General features: G+C 28.2%; 1 protein-coding gene across 8 annotated transcripts in view; it reads left to right on the top strand.

Annotated features, from left to right (window-relative positions):
- Positions 1–7,134: 7,134 nt before the first annotated feature.
- LOC111311511 (insulin-degrading enzyme-like 1, peroxisomal) overlaps positions 7,135–22,522 on the top strand; it is a 53,109-nt gene continuing 37,721 nt past the window's right edge. For 2 of the 8 annotated variants that reach the window (XM_089755750.1, XM_089755689.1), the window contains exons 1-10: positions 7,135–7,378; positions 7,461–7,536; positions 9,091–9,158; positions 11,226–11,317; positions 11,427–11,500; positions 11,595–11,638; positions 17,120–17,171; positions 17,566–17,688; positions 18,640–18,752; positions 19,513–19,675. In XM_089755750.1, the coding sequence (XP_089611876.1) occupies positions 7,229–7,378; positions 7,461–7,536; positions 9,091–9,158; positions 11,226–11,317; positions 11,427–11,500; positions 11,595–11,638; positions 17,120–17,171; positions 17,566–17,688; positions 18,640–18,752; positions 19,513–19,675 (955 nt within the window). In that variant the 5' untranslated portion in view covers positions 7,135–7,228. Of the gene's footprint in view, positions 7,379–7,460; positions 7,537–9,090; positions 9,159–11,225; positions 11,318–11,426; positions 11,501–11,594; positions 11,639–17,119; positions 17,172–17,565; positions 17,689–18,639; positions 18,753–19,512; positions 19,676–21,162; positions 21,253–22,522 lie in introns of all 8 variants that reach the window. The other 6 variants (XM_022910941.2, XM_089755633.1, XM_089755808.1 and 3 more) reach the window with 6 other exon arrangements.

Genomic DNA, 22,522 nt, shown 5'->3' with positions numbered 1-22,522 from the left:
ATAGTCATTTGTGCCCTAGAAGAGGAAATGGCTTTCTCGACTACGAACTCTGATTTCTTATCATAATGGATCGTGAAAGGTTTGGGAATAAAAACTCACCAGAATGCTTATTGCCCATTGTATTCACAGTACTCTCATCATATTTATCATAAAACTTAATGGTGGCCACATCCATCAAGCTCTGCAATATTCGTCTAAATGCTTCACAACCTTGGATCGAATGTCCAACCATTCTTTTATGGTACTTACAAAATTGGTCGAGGTTTTCATGACTTTTACTGTCATCCAAAAATGGCAATTGAATCATGCTTGTTTTACATAAATAATCATATATCCATTCAAAAGGGGTTCTCACTTTAGCCACACATTTTTTGATCATCACACCTTTTTCATTACCCTCTATATTAATCTTCCCTTCGGTGTGATCTAGCAAAGGTTTTCCACTAGTTTGAACTTGGTATCAAACGTCAAAAGCCCATTATTTATTAGACCTTGCGCTTTATGTTTAAATGCTGTGCAATTTTTGATAGAGTGTCTTGTAACACCATAATAATAATCGCACTTGACATTAGGGTCATACCAACTTGGGTAAAGTGGCTTTAATGGTGTTACATAGGTAGGAACGATAAGGTGGCTTCTCAACAACTGAGGGTACTAATTGATGTAAGACATGAGAATTTGGTTAAAAAAAGTTCTTTCTTAATTGTTGTTATTTTAGGGATTTCTTTGGTTATTGTTTTGGTGAGTTGATTGGGCAAATGGTCAACTTGAAAGTACAAAGATATAATTGGATGGTTGAGGATTAAAGCTTGATCTGTGTGGTGGTTGTTAGGGTGTTTGGTAATAATATGATTACTGAAAAATTTAGTTGGTAGCAGGGTAATAGGGAGGGTATGGTGGGTTTGGATTATATGAAACAAAATGACGATGTTAGGGATTTTTGTGAGTGATAGCATGTGTCTCTTGTTGTTTCTTTTTTGAATTTGTTGTCTTATTTTCGAGCCCTTCAATTTTGTCACTTTTAATGGTGTTCTCTATCATTTCTCCTGAAATTACCATATCAGAAAAGTTTTTCATGGCATTCCCCACTAACTTGTCACAATATAGGGCTTTCAATGTGTTGACAAATAGCACAGTTATCTCTTTTTCAGTTAATGATAGTTGAACTTGGGCCAGTGTATCTTTCCATTGATGTGTATATTCCTTAAAGGTTTTCATTAATTTTTTCTTCATATTTTGTAATGATAAACTATTAGAGGCCGCATCAAGGACAGGCTTATACTAGGCGATGAAAGTTTTAGCCAAGTCTTTCTATAAATATATTCAACTTTGATCTAACTACACGTATTATCTTGCTACTGATCCAATTAATCTATCCTAAAAACAGTAAATTAAAAGTTTATCATTTTGGGTATGACTCACTATCTTTCGATAGAACATGGTAATATGAGCATAAAGACATTTTGTTTTATCATATTTCTTAAAATTTGAGGTTTTAAATTTGGTTGAGATAACTAAATTAGGTACTAGGCTTAGCTTATTAGCGTTAACAACCCTATAGATATCATTACCTTCTATTGTTTTTAGCCTTTCTTTAAGTTGATCATTCTTGTTTCGTATTTTTGAATTTATAATGGGCTCTGACATTTCACGAGATTTTTTTTATTTAGTTGGGTCATCAAGATTTGACACGATGGTGAGGTCAACTGGGATAGATCCTGAGTTAGTATTTAAATATATCAATTGTTGATTAGCAAAATGATTGACATAAAGGCATGTTTGTGCACTTGGTGGTCATATGTGTATTCCACGAAGAGCTTGAACTTGAGCTTGAGGCGGGGTGAATCTCATAAGGTATAATGGCTTCTTCATATTACCTTCTTCCCCTGTCCTTGATGTGCCAACGACTTTTTTATCTTTCAATGAACTAGATAACAATTGTCTTAATTCAGCCATCTGTGCTTTGATACTTTGTTGTATCTCTATCACTTTTTTTTTTTTAATTTTTTCTTTTACTTTTTTTACTATCTCAAATCTAGTTGCATTCTCTTCCTCCATAACTCAAACCTGAGAATGAGTACTATATCTATGCGAGATTGATTAACTTAAATTTTTAGCTTTGCTATCCTTGAACCTTAGTTTATTAACCATGAATTAGATCACATGATATAATATCATCATTATTGTTGTTAGTATTTGCCTTTAATACATGTATAGAATGAATGTTATACAAATTGAGGTATTGTTTTGGATCAATTGGAACAAAAAAAAACTTTTATTAACTATGAGAATCTTTAGACATCATCCGATTATCCTTACATTAAAACAATAAAAACATTTAATTTAAGCATATTGCTCCATAGCTTCACACAAAAAGTTTAACAATCTTTGACTGTGGCCTTGGGTTGGTATAATCTCTCGTTCCAATGCTTTTGCCTTTTCGATCATGTTGTCTGCTTTTCAGATAGCCTTGTAAATTTAAACAGTCAAATATTCTATATATTGCTGTGTCTCTAAACTTTTTACTCTTCACATTTCTCAAGTATCCACTTTCATGTTACAATTACGGGCTCAATAATCTTTTTTTCTTACCATTTAGTCAAAATCTTATCTATGTGGTTATGATTATTAGTCAACTGAAGCTTTAAGCTCATTAATTCCTACCACAAAGCTTTTTTCTCATTTTGTAAACTAGAGTTTTTATTTTGTTCTTTCCTTAGTTCAGTCTTTAGCTTCTCATTTTTCTTTTAGCATTTAGTTACCTTTTCAGAAGCTTCCGAAAGTTTTTCTTTTCATACGTGCTATTCTTTGATAAATGCAGAGATCACTTGTTTGTTTTCTTAATCTATATTCTTCCAATACTCCACCATCTCTTTTAATTCTTCTATATCCTTTCATAATATTATCTGTAAATCTAGTCGGGCTCATTCGGTTAACTTACTTTCATGCTTTGATAACTTTACAAATCTTTTTGATATAACCAAATGCCTCATAATCAAATTCAAGTGAATTAAGCCTATGAGTCACAGGGATGAATTGTCTTGATTTATATTGTCTTTGAACCATAAGAGGTGCATAACTTATTATCTTCCATCTTTCAATAAAAATTAAGTGATCTAATGATTTCTACTAAAATAGTTGGTAAAGGGTTCATACCTTTATCCAATTACTTAAAAAAGTCAACCACTGATGCTTCTGTATGTCCTAATATCATCAATCCATACACAACCAAAGTAAACACATCCAACCCCTGATCATTGTCAACATATTTCTTTATATACTAAAAAAAAAAAATTTGATAGAGTGGTTTCAACCCCGTTCTTTTCTTTATTGTGCTTATCTATCTCTTCAACCCCTATTTGTATAATCTTGGCTAGTTTTTTCCTATATCCAATAGTTTTCTGCTCTTTTCAATATATCTTATCTTAATTAATGGACTCTATTCGAAGTAAAGATGAATATTCTTCAATTGTTGGAGCCAAGTCTTCTTGGTTGAACATAATGCATCAATAAGATGGATCTCATAATTGTACTGCGACTCTAATAAGTTGTTCATCAATCTTTACCAACATAAGTAATGTCATATCTACATATTTCTTGAAAATAGATTTTTTTCTCTCTGTTCCTCATGTTTCCAAATGGTTTCTAATTCTGATATGTCATTTTAACTGAGATCAACATGCACTGATTGCAGTAGTATTGATATATGACCATTTACTAAATAGTTTTCTTCTTTCTCTTGAGTACTTTTTAATTAGCTCTTAACCTCTAAATAACCTAAAAGGGTATTGTCTTGGGTCAATCTTCCTAAAAAAAAATAGGAAGATTGACCCAAGACAAAATAGGAGACAATATTTCTTCAAATGAAATAACACTTTTTATAAATGATAATTGTTAGTGACTCTCCATCATCTAGGTAGAGTACCAAGAATTATTTCCTTCGAAATGTTATTTTTGTTTTATTTTATAATGTCACATTTTTAAAAAAAATGTATTGCCCTTTTTTATAAAACATTTTATCATCAAGTAGTAAACTAAAGACAAAGAATGCAAATGATTGCCAACAAAACATGATAACGTATGTATACTAATAAATGTTATGTAAAGCGATAAAATCCAATTTTAAAGTTGGGTTCTTAAGTACAACGAGACCACACTAATTCTCTAACATCTAGACAAATGTGAATTATCATTTTTTATTTATTAATCCCATTATTAATGTGAATTAAGGATTCGTATGAAAAACTTAATGAAATAAAAATTTCTAAATACCCTATCATCTAGGTGGCATTCGAGAAAAAATCATTTCATATAAAATTTTCACACTTATCCTTAGAGTTTTGAAATAATTTTGGGCATAAATTTAAGTTGAGGTTTTAAAATTTGGTGATTTTTTGATGATTTGGGATTGTGTACCAAATTTGGGATTTTAAGTTTTGAATTTTAAAATTTAGGGTTTTAGGTTTTGGATTTTAGGGTTTAAGATTTTTAGGTTTTGAAGGGTTTGAAGATTTTGATTCTAGGGTTTAAAAGTGTTTAGGGTTTAGATTTTAGGGTTTGGGGTTTAAGGCTTTGATTTTAGGTTTTAAAGGGTTTAGGGTTTTAGTTTTAGGTTTGAAAGGTTTGAAGGGTTTAGGGTTTCGATTTTAAGGTTAAAGAGTTTAGGGTTTTGATTTTAAGGTTTCAAGGGTTTGGGAATTTGATTTTGGGGTTTAAAGGGTCTAAGGTTTTAATTTTAGGGTTAAAGGGTTTATGGTTTAGTTTTAGGATTTAGGGGTTTTAGGGTTTTGATTTTAGAATTTAATGTTTAGGGTTTTGTTTTAAAGTTTGAACAGTTTTAGGGTTTAAATTTTTTTAAAAAAATGAACATTTATAAAAATTTTCAATATCTAGGTAGACTTTCGAAACAAGTTCAATTTTATAAATTTTGAAAATTAGTTAAAAAAATCGTATATATTTTCTTTTTATAATAACTTATTATTAATGAAACTACTAATTTATTTAGCATTGTTATTTTTTTTAATTTTTTTATATAATAATAATTCTTCAACATCTAGGCGAAATTATTATTATTTAAAACACAATTAAATTCCCTCTAACTTCTAGGCAGGGAGAATTTTCTTATTACGAATTTATTTTATAATCATTTTTGATATTATTATTATTATTATCGTTTAATATTTGGGTTATTATTATTAAGAAAAAGAAAGTTTTGAAATCATTTTTTATTATTTTGTCATTGTAATTTAATATTAATAATAATTATTATTGTAAAATAACAAATATTTGTTCTAATAAATTCTAAAAGTTTTAAAACATGCATAAATAATAATAATAATAATAATAATAATAATAATAATAATAATAATAATAATAAAGTTAAAAATGATATAAATAATATAAAAAAATAAAAAATTTACCTAAACCGGATTAGTCAACTGTTCAATCAACGTTGGTTCGATTGGACAAAAAAAAGGGTCAGTTCGATGAGTGGTTTGGTTGAATCGGAAGAGTGGCAGTTTGGTGCACAATTCAATTGAATTAGTTTAGGGCCAGTTGAAGGACGGGTCATCTGGTTAAGTCGCGCAGATCCCAAGTCAAGTTTAGGTCCACACGTGGATCCTCTTTGGCTTAAAACAGCATTGTTTTACTTTGTAGTCTTCTATATAAAAGTCTTTTTTTTTAGCTCATTTTCTTTTTCCTTTTAAAAAAAAAACTTTTTTTTGCTCTCAACTTTTGCCAACCAAAAACCAAAAAAACAATTGTGTGCCGTAAATCGCCGTTCACCGTCGATGGTCGTCGATGATCGAAAAATATCGACAGACCTCCAAAAATTTCTTCTCAACGTCTTTTTTCTAAACTCGATCTCTTTTTTGTGAGAAACAGCCCTAATCGATGTAGACCAGAGTTTGAAGTTTTTGAGAATTTTTTTTTTAGGAAAACTTAAATTGATGATCTCTTTTTTTTTTTTTTTGTAGTAGGGCTTTGGCATTGAGGTTCCTCCCTACATGGAGGACTATTTATTTTTTTTCTTTTTCGATTAGTGCTGAGGTCTTTGGGTGCGTCATTTAGGGCTAGGCTAAGGTTAAAGTACCTGGTGAAGTGCATGGAGGCTTGGGTTTCTAGGCATGCAGGGACTAGATTGTTTGGGTGTGAGAGCGTTAGGTTTCTAAACGAGGGAGACTTGGGGTTTCTAGGTATCTGAGAGCAAGGTATCTATGTATGTGTCTGTGTTTTTTTTTTTTTTGTGTCCAAAAGAGCTAAAAAGAGAGGAAGATGGGTGTTTTATAGGGTTGGGACTGTGTTCGAGATAATGGGTGATCTAAGGGTGTAAAAGGTGGTTGTAAGAGTGATTGGAAGTATGGCTAGGGTAGGCTACAAGGGGTGGCTGGTCTGGGGGCTGGTCGAGGGTGCATGGTAATGGTCAGGAGGCTGGCTGGACAAGCTGGTGGCAGGGTGGTTGGACAGGGGCCGATAGTGGTGCCGTGCACGACACCCACTGACACCAACCCCCTTATTTTTTTGTATTTTTTTGTTTTATTATTATTTTTGTTTGTTTTTTGTTGTATTTTTTTGTTTAATTAATAAATTAATATATGAAGAATTAATATAAAAATAAAAATGAAACAAAAATAATGGACTCGGGCCCAAAAGAGAAATTGGACTTTGGCTTGTGAGTTTCGTAAAACCCATAGACTTAAATCGAGATTCAGACAAATTTAATGTCTACAATAAAAATAAATGGTATAAAAAAATTCAAAATTACAATCTAACATTTTTTTTTTTGACATTTTATACAATCAATCTCAGAGTTATGAGAGATAAGATTTAATTTGTTACTATTATATAAAATTTAAAAACTCCAACTTATAATTTTTTTATAAAATTATAAATACAAGTTATAATCATAATCAAATATTAAATCTATGTAAAAATTCAGTGAGTAATTAAATAAATAAATTAATTAATAAATTATAATATAATTAAGAAATTTAACATAAAATTAAACCAAACATGCAGTGAAACTTAATCTAACTGGCTAGAACCTAAAAAATATAATGCCTTCTCCTTGCCACTCATTGGCCAAACCCCAACCTATAATTAAGATAACTTAAAGATGAAATTTTCCTCCTCAAAGTATTGAAAATCTACTTTGTTTTACATTTTATCTTTCAAGCGGCAGAAAGATAAAAAGAAATTGCTCTTTCTCTCTCGACCGAGCTGAAAAATGGCTAATGGGATAGAAAACGAGGAGGTAGTTATAGTAAAGCCTCAAACAGACAAGAGAAAATACAGGAGGATCGTCCTAGGAAACTCCCTCCAAGTTCTCCTGGTCAGCGATCCCGACACCGACAAGGCAAGCCAATCCCATGCCACGGTCCTTTCTTACTTCTTTTCTGTTCTATCAAAATTTTATTAATCTATCCCCTGTATTCTGATTTTCACTTTTCATGTTTCAGTCTGCTGCATGTATGCTTGTTAGCGTCGGCAACTTCTCCGATCCTGATGGCCTCGAGGGCCTTGCCTATTTTCTTAGTACGTCTATATCTATATCCTTCATTTTTCTTCTAAAAAGAATTGAGTTTGTGTAGATTTTTTTTTATCCGTGATTTTCTAGTTCTATAACAGGAGTTAGTCATCTTCTACCCTATAAATTTTACTCTCCTCTCTCAAGATTCAAATAGAATTTTCAATTGGAATTTCAAATTTTAACAATTAGGTGCCTTCTTACGCTGAAATAATTAAGAAGCGCAAAATTTAGAATATTGTATTTCGTTTAAAAATTTAAGAAAATTATTATAAAATATTACAAGTGAATTGCAGCAATATTGATCACTCAAGTTTATAGAAAATTTTGTTTTGATCACTCACATATTATGAGTTACAATTCTTTTTAATCTTTGTCGTTTATCACGCACGTGTTACGTTTCTACTGCTAAAGGGAAGGGCGCGTTGTGAGTTGTGATCCTTCTACTGATCTCTTGAATAGACTAGTCTTTGGGTTTGGGGTCCAGTTCAGTAATAAAAGATATCTGATAAGAGGTGAGCATAAATCTAGGCGAATCGAAATAGGATGGATAAATTCGATTTCGGATTTCATTTGATTTATTCGGTTTTTGTTCAAGTTTTTTATTTTTAAAATTGATATGTAAATGAATTGAATAGGAATAAATTTTATTATATTTGTGATCTATTGATTTAATTAATGAATTATAAAACATTTTTTATAATTATTTATTAAAATATAAATGAATATAAACTGAACATGTTCACATGTTCACTAATTATTTATCAAATGTTTTGTTAGTTTTGGATTGAATATAAATAAATTTTATTGTATTTGTGATTAGTTCATGTTAATGAACTAAGAAATATCTTTCGTAATTAAATATTAAATTTAATAAATGAATATAAATTGATCATGCTCACATGTTCATGAATTATTTATTGAATGCTTTGTTATTTACATTTAAACAAATTGAATATGAACAGAATTTGTTATTTTTTTTTATCTATTTGTTTAATTAACTAATTCTGAAATATTGTTCGTGATCCTATGTTAAACTTAAAAACAAATAGAAATAGAATCTGATCTGTTCTTCATTTTATTCGTTTATATTTTTAAATCGAATTGATTGAATTAACCTATATTAATTATAATACTTCTTATATTTAAAATATATTCTTCATATAAAATATATAATAAATATATATTTTTTATTTATAATTTTAAAGCAAATGGCAAATATGTACATACCCATTGAAATCTCTAATTAATGCAACGCTAAACCTAAAAAATATATTTTATGCACCAAATATGATTTAATATTTTTAAATAGAGACAACAACACAAGATCAAACCTAAGTTTTGCAAAACATGACTTAATTATAAATTTATCTGTAGATAATAAATATAGTAAACCTAACATATTTAGGTATTATTTAGGATTATGCTATATTTTCATAGTCAATTTTGATTTGATTTTCAGATTTGTTTTGGTATGAGAGGGAGTATTATGACTTCATTTGAGCAATTGAATAATTTTCTTTTCTATTGAATTTGTTTCTTTCTGTCTTGTTGTATTATAGTGTACGTGCTGCCTTATGCTAGTGAAAAACATCCTTCGGAGGATAGTTTCTCCAAGTACGTTAGTGAGGTATTATTCGTCTTAAATGTAGTATGTTCCTGTAGATGTTATTGTAGTCAAATTAGAGTGTTGTTGAGATACTTGCCGTCTTAGATTTTACGCTATACAAGTCAATGATCGTTGGTTATCTTAATAAAAATAACAATAATGGGCTTAGACTTAGTAAATAATTTTCATTTGGTTATGTTCTTGCTTTCTATCATAAAGTTAAAAAAGAAGAAGTTTTAAACTTACTAAAGGTTTAAACTGTTGGGCTAAAAGCCTCCAATCTACTCACACACAGCAGAACTAAAATCAAACAATAAATCAAACACACAAGAGACAACGATTTAACGTGGTTCGGTCCAACTGACCTACATCCACGGATGAGAAACAAGATCCACTAGTTGTAGAGAATTACAAACATACATCAAATCATCAACCTCACTCAACAATCAATACTCATAAGACACTCTCAATTTCTTCTAGTCCTATAAAGTATTTTCAACTAAAACAAACACAAACCCAAACCCTTGTGCACTCTTTCAACATAACCAAACACATACCCATATGCTCTCATACATCATACCTATGTGGACCCTCTTAGTCTCCTCTAGTCCACTCACAAACAAACATACACACCCATAAGACGTAGAGCCCCAATACTCCTATGGGGTATCTATCCCACAAAACCCTACAACTCTCTTATATCTTTTTCTCATACCTAACCCTGTAGAGACTTCACCTATTTATAACCATACAAACTTGCCCATTAAGAATCCCTCTCTTCTTAGAATTCTTCTATTGCAAGTCAAACTTACCAATTAAGAATTCTCTTTCTCTTTCTCTTGGAATTCTTCTTTTGCAAGTCTTCTTGTCCATCAAGCAATATCTGATAAATCCCAAACAAATCTCTAACAAATCTCTTATGGGATTTGAGTCAATATTCCCAACAATCTCCACCTTGACTCAAATTCCATCAATCATCTGTCTTCATGCTAGACATGCTTGGCTCCACCTGCAATGAAAGTCTCACAATCATTTTCTCTTCTCTTGTGTCTTCACGCTTTATACAAACCAATCCTCAATCTTCAAAACTCGAACTCGAACTTTTCTTTTTTTCATATCTCAAACTGTCAACTATTCCCATGTCTCGAACTATCGGCTCTTTCCACATCTTGAATCTTCAACTCTTCTCACGTTTCGAACCTTCAGCTCTAATACCACTTGTTGGGGAACATCACAACTCTGATACCATTTGTTGGGCTAAAAGCCTCCAATCTAATCACACACAGAAGAAGTAAAATCAAACAATAAATCAAACACACAAGAGACAACGATTTAACGTGGTTCGGTACAACTGACCTACATCCACGGATGAGAAACAAGATCCACTAGTTGTAGAGAATTACAAACATACATCAAATCATCAACCTCACTCAACAATCAATACTCATAAGACACTCTCAATTTCTTCTAGTCCTATAAAGTATTTTCAACCAAAACAAACACAAACCCAAACCCTTGTGCACTCTTTCAACATAACCAAACACATACCCATATGCTCCCATACATCATACCTATGTGGACCCTCTCAGTCTCCTCTAGTCCACTCACAAATAAACATACACACCCATAAGACGTAGAGCCCCAATACTCCTATAGGGTGTCTATCCCAAAAAACCCTATAACTCTCTTACATCTTTTTCTCATACCTAACCCTGTAGAGACTTCACCTATTTATAACCATACAAACTTGTCCATTAAAAATCTCTCTTCTCTTAAAATTCTTCTCTTGCAAGTCAAACTTACCAATTAAGAATTCTCTTTCTCTTGAAATTCTTCTTTTGCAAGTCTTCTTGTCCATCAAGCAATATCTGATAAATCTCAAACAAATCCCTAACAAATCTCTTATAGGATTTGAGTCAATATTCCCAACATAAACAAATAGAAAATAAAATGAAAATCTAAGAACATTAATATTTAATTATTTTATGTTAATGGTCCAAAATTCCGACTCGTACAATAAAATTGAAATAGATTAATTTAAAATACTCTTGGTAGATTTAAACTTAGTGTATTTTTTCTGCTATTTAGCATGGAGGGCACCGAAATGGCTCTATGGGTTGTGATTGGACCAGCTATTATTTTGACATCAACAATGACAGTTTTGAAGAAGCTTTGGAACGGTATGTGTTGTATTTTTTTTTTTTTTTTCAGTTTTCATAGATGTTATTTTCATTAAATGTTTATTTATTATACTATTGAGCTTTTTCTTTTTGGTACAATATTATTCAGGTTTTCCCAGTTCTTAATCAAACCATTAATGATATCTGAAGCTACCGTGAGGGAAATTAAAACTATCGAGTCTGGTGAGCTCGTTTGCTCTTCGTTTTTGGTTTAATTCAATGCTTTCTAGCTAGTATTTTTGGACCATAACTCATCTCTCTCTCTCTCTCTCCCCAGTATACCAACTTGGCTTGTTGTCTGACCCGCGTAGATTGAAACAGGTATTAGTTTTACTTTGTTCTTGAATCGTTTGTTGCCACCAATTAATGAATTAATGCCGAATGTCAATATACTAATTCAAAATTAGTGTTACACAGAATTTTTTTGTTGGTTTATTGCGTTTTAGATTCCATGTCTAGATTTGTTAAAGTTGGTGATAAGATAAATCTTATATTGGTTAAATTTGTAATGTTTTGCAATTTTAAATATAATAAAAATCTCTCTTTAATAGCAACTGATCATAAGTCGAATATCAAAAAATTCAATTGGGTTTAAGAGTAAGTTTTTATACGTAAATCAAGTTTACTCCATTTTGATTAAATTATTTTAGTAGTAAATAATATATTTTAATTTAATTTTAAAATATGTTTTAAAATATTAAATAATATTTTATTATTTTTAATAATAAAATGATAACAAAAATGGATTGATCAAGTCGCACTGGAACTTGACTTCTCAAAGGAAGACCAAGTAGGCTTGATTTAACCAATGGGCACCTTTAGTGTATAATTTTTTTACATAATTTATCCAATAAATTTTATCAATATATCAGTTTTAATTCTCAATTTGATTTAGTTTTCATATAACCGGTTTTCTTTAAAAACATTACTTGTATTTACTTTATTTATGAAAACTATAATAAAATGATTGAATTATTTCATTAAAAAGAACACAACATATTAAAAGTTTATGATTGTTATGTGAACATGTATCTTTTTAATTTTTAAGACAAAAAGAGATGCTGAACCAAATAAATTAAAAATTTACTTATTAGAGAGGCAAACTAAATTTATCTCTAAAATTTAAAATTTGACACTTAAACTATCATAAACATTATTCATGTATATTATTTTTGTTAGTATTGGGTAAACACTTTTAATGTGAGAATAGGTATCTATGTCTTAAGTCGGGTAGGTTTATCTGTACACTAGTTAAGAGAAATAAATTTTTGGATTTGGGAGAAATTAAACTTTTAGAGATAAATCATGAAAGATGTAGATGTAAATAATAAGAAATTATATAAAATTAAAAAAATAGATAAAAATGTTGTTTTTTTATAAAAATGAGTGGTGCAAAAAATTTGAAATTATGACCTAATATTATTCTTTTTCACCTTTTCAGCAATCCTAGAATCATAAGATATAAAACTTAATTTATTATTATTGTTGTATGCATTGGGTCGAGTCATTTGCTCCTCTAAATGTTAAGATTGTGCTCAGGTTTGGTCCACCCGAGCCCACCCATTTAGGCCCAGTACTATTTAAAAATATTAAAATAATAAAACATATGTTTATATTACTATTTTAGTATTTTTTAAATATATTTTAAAATTAAAATTAAATAAAAATAATTTTTATTAATTGAATAATGACTTAGACCTAACTAGATATGGGCTTGAAAATTTTTATCAAGAGTGAACCGTGTCGGGCTCGTGAGCTAACGGGCCGCTAGACCTATATGGGCAAGTCCAGTGCGAATCATGTGATCTACTTCTTCCCAGTACCTTGTTCTCTTTTATGCAATTTCTCCACTTCTAATGCATCCAAAATAGAGTACCAATGAAGTACAAAAGCTAATAAAGTGATTTAGCTGCAAATTTTGCTTCATAGTATCGTGCAATAAATTAAAATGAAGTTCTAACACCATAACAAAACACTCAAAAAAGGAAAAGAAACTTTTCACAATATTAAGAAATAGAAGAATTCGTAAGTGAACGTGGAACTTAACAAGGAAAGTTATTCAATTTAGGTAGAAAGTTTGAGTCTTGAGATTTATGTGATCAAAGATTAGGTTTTAAAGAGAAAATTGTTGTTTTCGGTGGGTGTAAGAACCAAATTAAGGAACAGAAATAGTTTTAAAGCATATATTGCAAATGCCACTTTCTTCTATACAATATTTAGATTGAAGGAGGGGAAGGAAAGGAAAAGAAATTGGGAAAAATGGGAAACCTTTCCCTTATTTGGATATTATTTAAATCAAAATAAAGGGGGAAATTGAGTACCCTTCATTTTTCCCCCAAATTCTTCAAATTTCAATTATCCCAAATTGGATGAAAAATAAGGAAAAGAAAGGGGTGAAAATTTTTTAAATGTACCTTTATTTTTTTATTAATTTTAACTAGTTAAACAAAAAGTATATGTATCTTTTCCTCTAAAAAACTTTGCTTTCTTTTTTTTCTTTACTAATGACTTTCCAAACATAGTGTTAGACTCATTTTTCTCTATTAAGGAGGCCGAGGCCTTAGAAAAATTGGAAAAAATGAATTTGAAGTGTTGGGGATTAAATCTTGATAGGCTTATTTTGCCCCATCAATAACGGTATATAAAGTGGTAAATCGAATAGTACTATAAGATATAATAAAATCTATGTTTGACAGTAATTTGCATTAATAAAATCAAAACCACTAAACACTTTGCTGTTGAGAAACAAAAATATCTTTCTTATATGAGGTTTTTTGTAATAAAAAATTGTATAAGTGACTTAAACTATTTAAAATAAAAAAAAAAAAAAAAGAAAAGAGAGGATTGTATTGGAGCTAGTTTGATGTGTTTTGCAATGATCTCCATCTTACATATTGATAGAGATCTTTCTCAAGAGATATATCTCTTCAAAGTGGTGGTAATTAACCGAACACTTTGCTTTTTTTTTTTGAACTTATTGAGGACACATCTTTTAAACCTCCATAGATGCCATAAGATGTCCTTTTAAAAAGGTTTAAACGCTTTTAAAGCAGAACTAGTGGTTGTATGCTTTGAAGTGGAAATTTCTCCTTTCTTTTATTCTATTTTTAAAATATTCCAACACAAAAGTAAGAAACTCATGTCATTGCATTATCTGTGAATTGAAACTTCTTACGCTTTATTTAAAAAAAATATTCCAACACAAGGGTGAGAAACCCATGTCATTATATTATCTGTGAAACTTCTTTCACTTTATTTGAAAAATATTTCAACACAAAAGTGAGAAACCCTTGTCATTGCATTATCTATGAAACTATATTAGTGAATCATATATCATATCATATATAATATTATATTACAGCATACATGCTTACCTAATAAATTTTGTTTACATGAAATTTTATGTGGACAATCTAAATTATTGACACATATAATAGTTTTTTAATTGTAGTTAATTACTAAATAACCTCATTATTTAAATTTAAAAGATATTTCAAATCTTAAAAAATAATTTTTATCCAATTTTTTTATGTTAAATAATTTATAATCTTTATCTTCATTTAAATGAGATAAGATTATTGGGATCATTCCAATGAAAAAACTAAAAATAAAATCTCATTTAAAATTAATTTGAGTATTTTTTATATAAAACATGTATATATTATTTATCTTGCATTTAAATAAATAAGCAAATTGTAAAACAATTTTGAAATTTTGAACTTCATTTATTTATTTATTATTATATGTTATGTAAATTAAGTATGGATATATGTAAGTATTGCGTTTTTATTATTATATCTGTAATATATGTTTTCAATATTTTTTTTATTTTAAATTAATTGATTTTGTATAATAGTCAGTAAAATTAAATGCATGCATGAAAGATGTGTATTGTTATAATTTCATCATGTAAATTAAATATATAACCAACTTTCACTTAATTATTTTTTAGTGTATAAATTAAGTGTTACAAAAAAAGACTTTCTTTAGTAAGTTAAATAAGATCATAGGTCAATAATAACATATAATAGTTATAGTTATTTTTTATTTGCATTACAATAATAATCTTTTAATGTTTTCATATGTCATATGATATATAAAATTCTTTCAAAAAATAGTTAAGACTAAAATAGATGAAAAAATATTTTTTACATAGATGGTGAATTTAAACTTTGGTGTGCGGTTGGATTCATATTACATAGGTAAGAAGATAATAATATATGACAAAACATTCATTAACCAAGTAATTAATTTTTAATTAAAATATTGATAAATTTAAAACCAAATTAAACTATTGATGTTTTTAACTATAAATATACAAAAATAAATAATTGAAACAAAAATATTCTCCCTAAATTTAAAATCACATATATCTCTTCTTTTTTAAAAAAAAAATTTTCAAATACTTTATTATTATTATTTTTTAATTCAAAAAACACATATCACTTTAAGTCTATTAATAATTAATAATATGTGCTACATCATTTTTTTAGTATTCAATTTTCCTTTAAGATTTATATTGTTTTCGTAATTTTATTGTTTATTTTATTTAGATGATTTCTTCTTTTGACATTATTTTTATTCATTTTTTTTGTTTGTCACACATTTCTTGAATGATTTTTTTTAGTATTTTGATCAAAATCATAATTTAGTAAAAGTATTCAAAACACTTCTTTTATTATTTAATTGATCATTCAATATTTATGTTGTCCTAAAAGACCAATATTATATTTATATTCAATTCTTTTTACTTTTTTTATTCATTTCCAATATCTCTTATTTTTCACATTTATTTTCAATGTTTTGATCAAGATAATAATAGTAAAGTTTAATTGTCTTATGATATGTTAATTGAATATATATTTATATTTTATATTTAACATAAAATTTTAAATTTAGATATAATTGTAAGAAAAATATAAATTTTACAGTGTAAACACATATTTAAATAAATAAAATAATCCATGCATTGCATGGGTCACAAACTAATTGAAATATATTTTGACATTTGGAGTGATGGGGAAAATGGGTTTAGATAAGGAATTGAGACATATTGAAAGAGGAAAACAAAAGAAAAAGGATAAAAAAAAAAAAAATACACGGTTAGTGTTGGACTTTGTTGGATAATGACTAATAACTAGGCATGAGTGTAGGAGATTGATGAAAAAAAAAAATGATTTCAAGGAATAAGGTAAAAATGGCACCAGTTGAACAAAATGAAAAATGAGTTAACGGTGTTAGTATTAAACTAATTGAAAAAAATTCACAAAGCAATTATGTATTAAATTTAAACTATTTGAAGTAAATGTCTGCTCAAACCATAGAATATTTTTTGTAATTTATCATATAATAAAACCCATAACTCATATTTTTCCTTGAATTGCTTTTCAACTTAAAGGTGGACATTTAAAATAGAGGGTGATGCCAATATAAAGAGTGACTTGGACCAAAAAGGACTCTAATCAACCCAAATTGGAATGAATCACATTCAAAGCATTGTTATCCATTCATATGTCATTTAAATAATTTAAAAAAAAACTTTTTTGACTTATCAAAAGATCACTTATTTTAATTATCCAAAAAAAAAAGAAGAAAAGATTACCTCTAATTTAAAGGCAAATTTTACGGTTTTTTACTTCCAAAAGCAATGGTCATAATAAAATGGAGTTGAATCTGAAGGTTTTTTTAATATGCAACGATGAGTTATTTAATTTCACAATTTATTTTTGATATTGTCACATATCCATTACTGTTTATATAAATTTATTCATAATTTTTTTTAACTTCTTTTTATCTAAGCAGCTTCAGAAACATTTCAGCATAGAAAGTCATCCTTATCATAAATTTAGTACAGGTAAAATCTGTGCAACTCTATCTTTCCGAATTTCCCTCATCTCCATTGGCCCTATCTTCGATTTTCTCTTATATATATTATTTATTTTTTATTTATTTTATTTTTGAATTCAAACTTAAAATAATTTTTTTAATTTTAACCATTTTGATCTAATAATTTAAAAAATATAATCCCTCCTTTTATATATATATATAATGTATGTGCACACATTATATATCATAATTTATATTAACTTGTAAAATATTGTTTATTTCTATCCATTAAATCTCGCAGCTTTCTCTCACAAATAAATCTTACAAATTAAAATTTGCGTGAACATTTCTATTATAAAAGCAACTTTAGTGGGCAGCTGATGTGAACACTAACACTTAACTTGCTACTTGCTAATATGTAGGGAATTGGTATACGTTGGAAGTTAGACCAAAAGCAAAAGGACTGGATATAAGACATGAGCTCCTAAAGTTCTATGACGAAAATTATTCTGCCAACCTCATGCATTTGGTTGTATACACAAAAGGTTAGTAGCATTTCATTTGGTTGTTACATTTGCTATATACATACTTACTTTGGTTGATTATTTTTGTTATTTGGTTTTCTGCTTTTAGAATAACAACAATAAAGTAATATCATAATAATTGATTTGAAATGACAAATAATTATAATATAACAGCAAATTCAATATTATTTGTCTTTAGAAGTAGTAACATACATTTTGTCATCTAAGAAAATTATATAATTTGTGAATAATTTTTTAAATAAAATTATTTACTTTTGTATTCAAACATGTTTTTAAGTGTTTCGATAAAAAAAATGAAAAAAGTAAATAGTAAAGCAGCAATTTCTTTCTTGCATTTTGAAATAGTTGTATGGTAAAATTAAAATTATAGAAAAAGAAAAAATATACTTGATTAAAAATGAGCATTCAGTAAAAATAAATATTGTTTCATATATAACTGCTTCTTTTTTAGTATATGTGACATTAGGCTACTATAAGAAGCAGATTTTCACATCTCATCATCTCATCCCGACCATTTTAAATATTCAAACTCAAGACCTTTTATATGGGATCTCAAACTTTACCTATTGAGCTGTCCCGTACAACCAAATTTAAAAATATCATATAGAAGTAAAGCCATGCATTTTATTACATTGCTTTTTCTTTTTTCTCTAAAATTCATTTTAATATCCATAAAAAGTTAAATCTTTATTGTTTTATCTCCTCAAAAACACTATAATTTTCACATCCAAATGTATCTTCTTTTTTTTGAAAGTAAAAAGAAGTAAGAAAAAATCAGCAACTAAAGTCTAAATTGCTTTTAATTGCCATATAGAGTTTTATTTTGCTATTCTCTTACCACAATACTCATAAAGACTTACAATTTTTTTTTCTCAAAAAGAAAGACTTATGGTTTAAATGGTTGATTGCTTAAATTTTCAATAAGATTAATTCTTTGTTATGAATTTGTAGAAAGCCTTGATAAAATCCAAAGCTCCGTGGAGAACAAGTTCCAAGACATTCGAAACTCCAACCAACGTGGTTTCCGCATTACCGGTCTGCCTTTCACGTCAGAACATCTAATGGTATAATGAAAATCAGCATGTTGCACCATCAATAATTACTATAAACATAATCGATCCTAACCAATGTCAAAAAATATTTAGCAGTCTTTTATTTTTAAAATTTTTTTCTTTTAAATTTAACAAAATAACAGGTAAATTCTTACATGCTCTATTAACCTTTTTATTCTAGTTTTATTTCAGTTTTTAATTTTCGAATTGTTTTATTTGAATTCTTGACATTTTAAAATATTCCATTATGATTTTTTTTTCATTATATTATTGTGTTAATAGTTGAGAAAAAAATATTCACATAAAATGCCAAGAGATCAATGTTGTGATGTGCATTGTGTATATGATAAATTATTCCTTTTGGATCCATAACTTTTCAACATTTCATTTTGATTCTTTTTTAAAATTATTTTCATTTTGATTCTTTTTTAAAATTATTTAGTTAAAATGATCAATGTGGATGGATATGACATCAGTTTTAACGGAATAGCTTCACAAAAGGATCAAAATGAAATCATTTTGAAAAATTGGGAATCCAAACGGAATAAATTAAAAATTGGGAATTAAAGTGAAACTGAATAAAAGATTAGAAACTAAAATGAAAATAAAATAAAAAGCTGAGAACCATAAACGAAATTTACACAGAAAATAACCTACATTAGTTAAATTCTAGAAATTTTCTTAAATGAAAGTACCTTAATCATGTTTTGGTTGAAAAGTTAAAGCTGGAAGAGTAATTTCATGTTGCTGTTCGCTTTTAATTTGATTTCAGATTCTTGTCAAGCTTGTTCCAATAAAAGAAGGGCACAAATTGAGAATTGAATGGCCAATAACCCCAAGCAGGCATCATTACAAGGAAGCGCCATGCAAGTATCTGGGTCATGTCATTCGCCATAAAGGAGAAGGATCCGTGTATCACATCTTGAAAACATTAGGTAAGTTTGCTACGTCTTTTAAAAAAAAAAAAGTATGCTTAAGTATATTTAACATTTTTGAACATATGCCTTTGCTAAGACTCGAGATAAGTCATGTTAGAATCCTATCAAATGTTTTCTTTCTAAACATATAATTTTGTTTTAGGTATTGTTTGATCGGAAGAGGTATCAGTTGTTTCAGTAAATTCTATTGGATTTTTTTATTTAGTATAAATACATTAATAAATATACATGAATTTGTACATAATAATATTATTAATAATCTATAAAAAAAAATACAATATATTCATAAATCATAGTTTTTTAAACGTTTAATCTGATTATTGTCATAACATATAGATCTGTAAATTTATAGCTAGACTTACCAAATGGAGTTGCCGTTAATCTTTTTTACCTAGGTGTGATTGGCCACCTAAAGAATCTATCATCTTAAGGAGCTCCTAAGTTTGACTAAGGGTCCATAAAAAAGTAGGTTCGGGTCTACAAACTATAATAAAGTCCGAGAGTTCGGTTACATGTGGAGAAGGTTATAGCAGCCCCCACATGCTCATCCGAAAGATAGTACCATATTATTTTAAATTCATCATAAGGTATTGATTCTAATGGTTTTAAATTTATTATATTGAAATATTGAAAATAATTCTTAAGATTTTTCATCAATCTGATAGAATTTTTAAAAATATTTCCTCATATCAAGAATATTCAAGAATCCTATTTGTTTTCTTGAAGAGGCTCCATCGTCGAAAAAAAGTTTATTTATTATTCTTTTTGTCAAAAATATATTTAATTATTTCACAATTTGGGCTAAATAAGAAATATTTTTTCTTTTTGAATTTTAAAAATTTTCACCATTTAGGCCTATTTAAAAATTCTTTCTTTTTTTATTTTTTTTAATTTCTAAAATTTTCACCTTTTAGGTCATTTTAGAAATATTTTTCTTTTTTAGGAATTTCTAAATTTTTCACCATTTGGGCCAATTTAGAAATTCTCTTTTTTTTTTTGTTTTTGGAAAGAAAATAGTATGACAATTATTTTTTATTGAAATTTTATTTAAATTCTTCCACCATTTGAGACAAATTTAAAGAAATTTCTCACCTAGAGATTTTTTAAAAAATTTATCATTTGAAATTTCTAATAATCTCATCATTAGATAACTATCAAATATTTTCAACCAAAAAATTTTATTTTTTCCTTTATTTTGGGTTTTTTTTATTGAGAATAAACATTAATTATTGTTGTTAAAACTCTATCTAAATTATTCCACCATTTGAGACAAATTTAAACAAAAATTTCTCACTTAAGAATTTTATAAAAATTTACCATTTAAAATTTCTATAAATTCCATCAGTGGATAATTATCATTTATTCTAAAAATTTTTTTTCTTTTTTTAAAATTTATTCATGTAAAAATATAATAAATAAAATAAATAAAAAAATACCAAATAGGGAAACGACTCAACTCGACGGCTTTGGTGGCTCGATTTCAGGTACAAAAAACGGCTTGGGGACGCAACTTGATGGCTCAGCTTCGCTTGAGGGATCGACTAATATACAGGTCAAACGCGGATCAAAAGCAGGTTAGCACTACGGATTGAGTCACTCGAATGAAAAACATAGGGATCCTGGGTCTTCTTAAACCCCAAAACAGTGTCGTTTTGGTGAGGCTATAAAAACCAAATTTCAGCTTTCTGCTTCAAATTTCCTTTGCCCCTTTTTTCTTTCTTTTTTTTTTTTTTTCTCTTCCTCTTTCTCTAACCCAAATGAACTCTGGTTGAATACTTCACCAAATTTTAGAAATCTCGTCAAAATCTGGATTGGTTCGTTGGAAGTTCGGTGAAAAATTCAATCAACACTAGAATCTTCAGTCAAATTCTAGGAAACCTGCCGAAAAATTTAATCAATGTCAAAAAATTCATCGAAAATTAAAAATTTTTCAAAAATCTGAGAATTTTCTAGATTTTTTTAAAAAAATTTCCTTTTTTTTTACACCAAAAATCTTCAAAAATTATTTTCTTACTGCTTTTTTCTTTTTTTTTTATGTTTTTTATTTTTGTGATTTTTTGTGTTACTTTTCTGTGTTCCTCCTCTAATCCACGGGCATATATTTATAGGGTTTTGAGCCTAAGAACCCTAAATAGAAAAACAATTCTACTTTCTCTTAAATCCAAACTTTAATCTCAAATTTATCACAAATTTGATAACCTAAAGAAACAATCCCAAATCAATCCAACCTCCAAGAATTTTTTTAATTTTTTAATTAAAAAAATAAAACACCCCAGACAGATTATGGTGTCTAGAGTTGCTCCTCTTTGCGCATTTTCTGTGCAACAAGAACTATGCATAGACGTAAACACCCTGTACATGATCATCCCAACATATTCACTTTTTTTTGTTTTTGTTTTTTAAATTAGATACTCAAACTAACTGAATGACACAAAATTTCCCCAAGTAGAGGCTCAACGACTTTGAACAAAATAAATATGGCTCCTCTAAATAGAGATTCAACAACTTTGAAAATGAAAAGCTTTTCTAAGTAGAGACTCAATGACTTTAACAAATAAAAGCTCTTCTAAACAGAGGCATAACAGCTTTTGAAAAAATAAAAGGCTCCTTTAAACAGAGGTACAATAACTTTGAAAAAATAAAAGGCTCTTATAAATAGAGGCACAATGACTTTGAAAACTAAAAAGCTCATCTAATCAGAGGCACAATAACTTTAAAAAATAAAAGACTCCTTTAAGTAGAGGCACAACAACTTTGAAAAATAAAAGGCTCCTCTAAACAGAGGCACAACAACTTTGAAAAATAAAAGCTCATCAACAATCATGTCCACAGGAGTCATAGATT

This window comes from Durio zibethinus, chromosome 1 (genome assembly GCF_047325235.1).
Source record: "Durio zibethinus cultivar Kanyao isolate XHJ-2024 chromosome 1, ASM4732523v1, whole genome shotgun sequence".
Lineage (NCBI taxonomy): Eukaryota > Viridiplantae > Streptophyta > Magnoliopsida > Malvales > Malvaceae > Durio > Durio zibethinus.
This window is presented reverse-complemented; position numbering and strand designations above follow the sequence as displayed.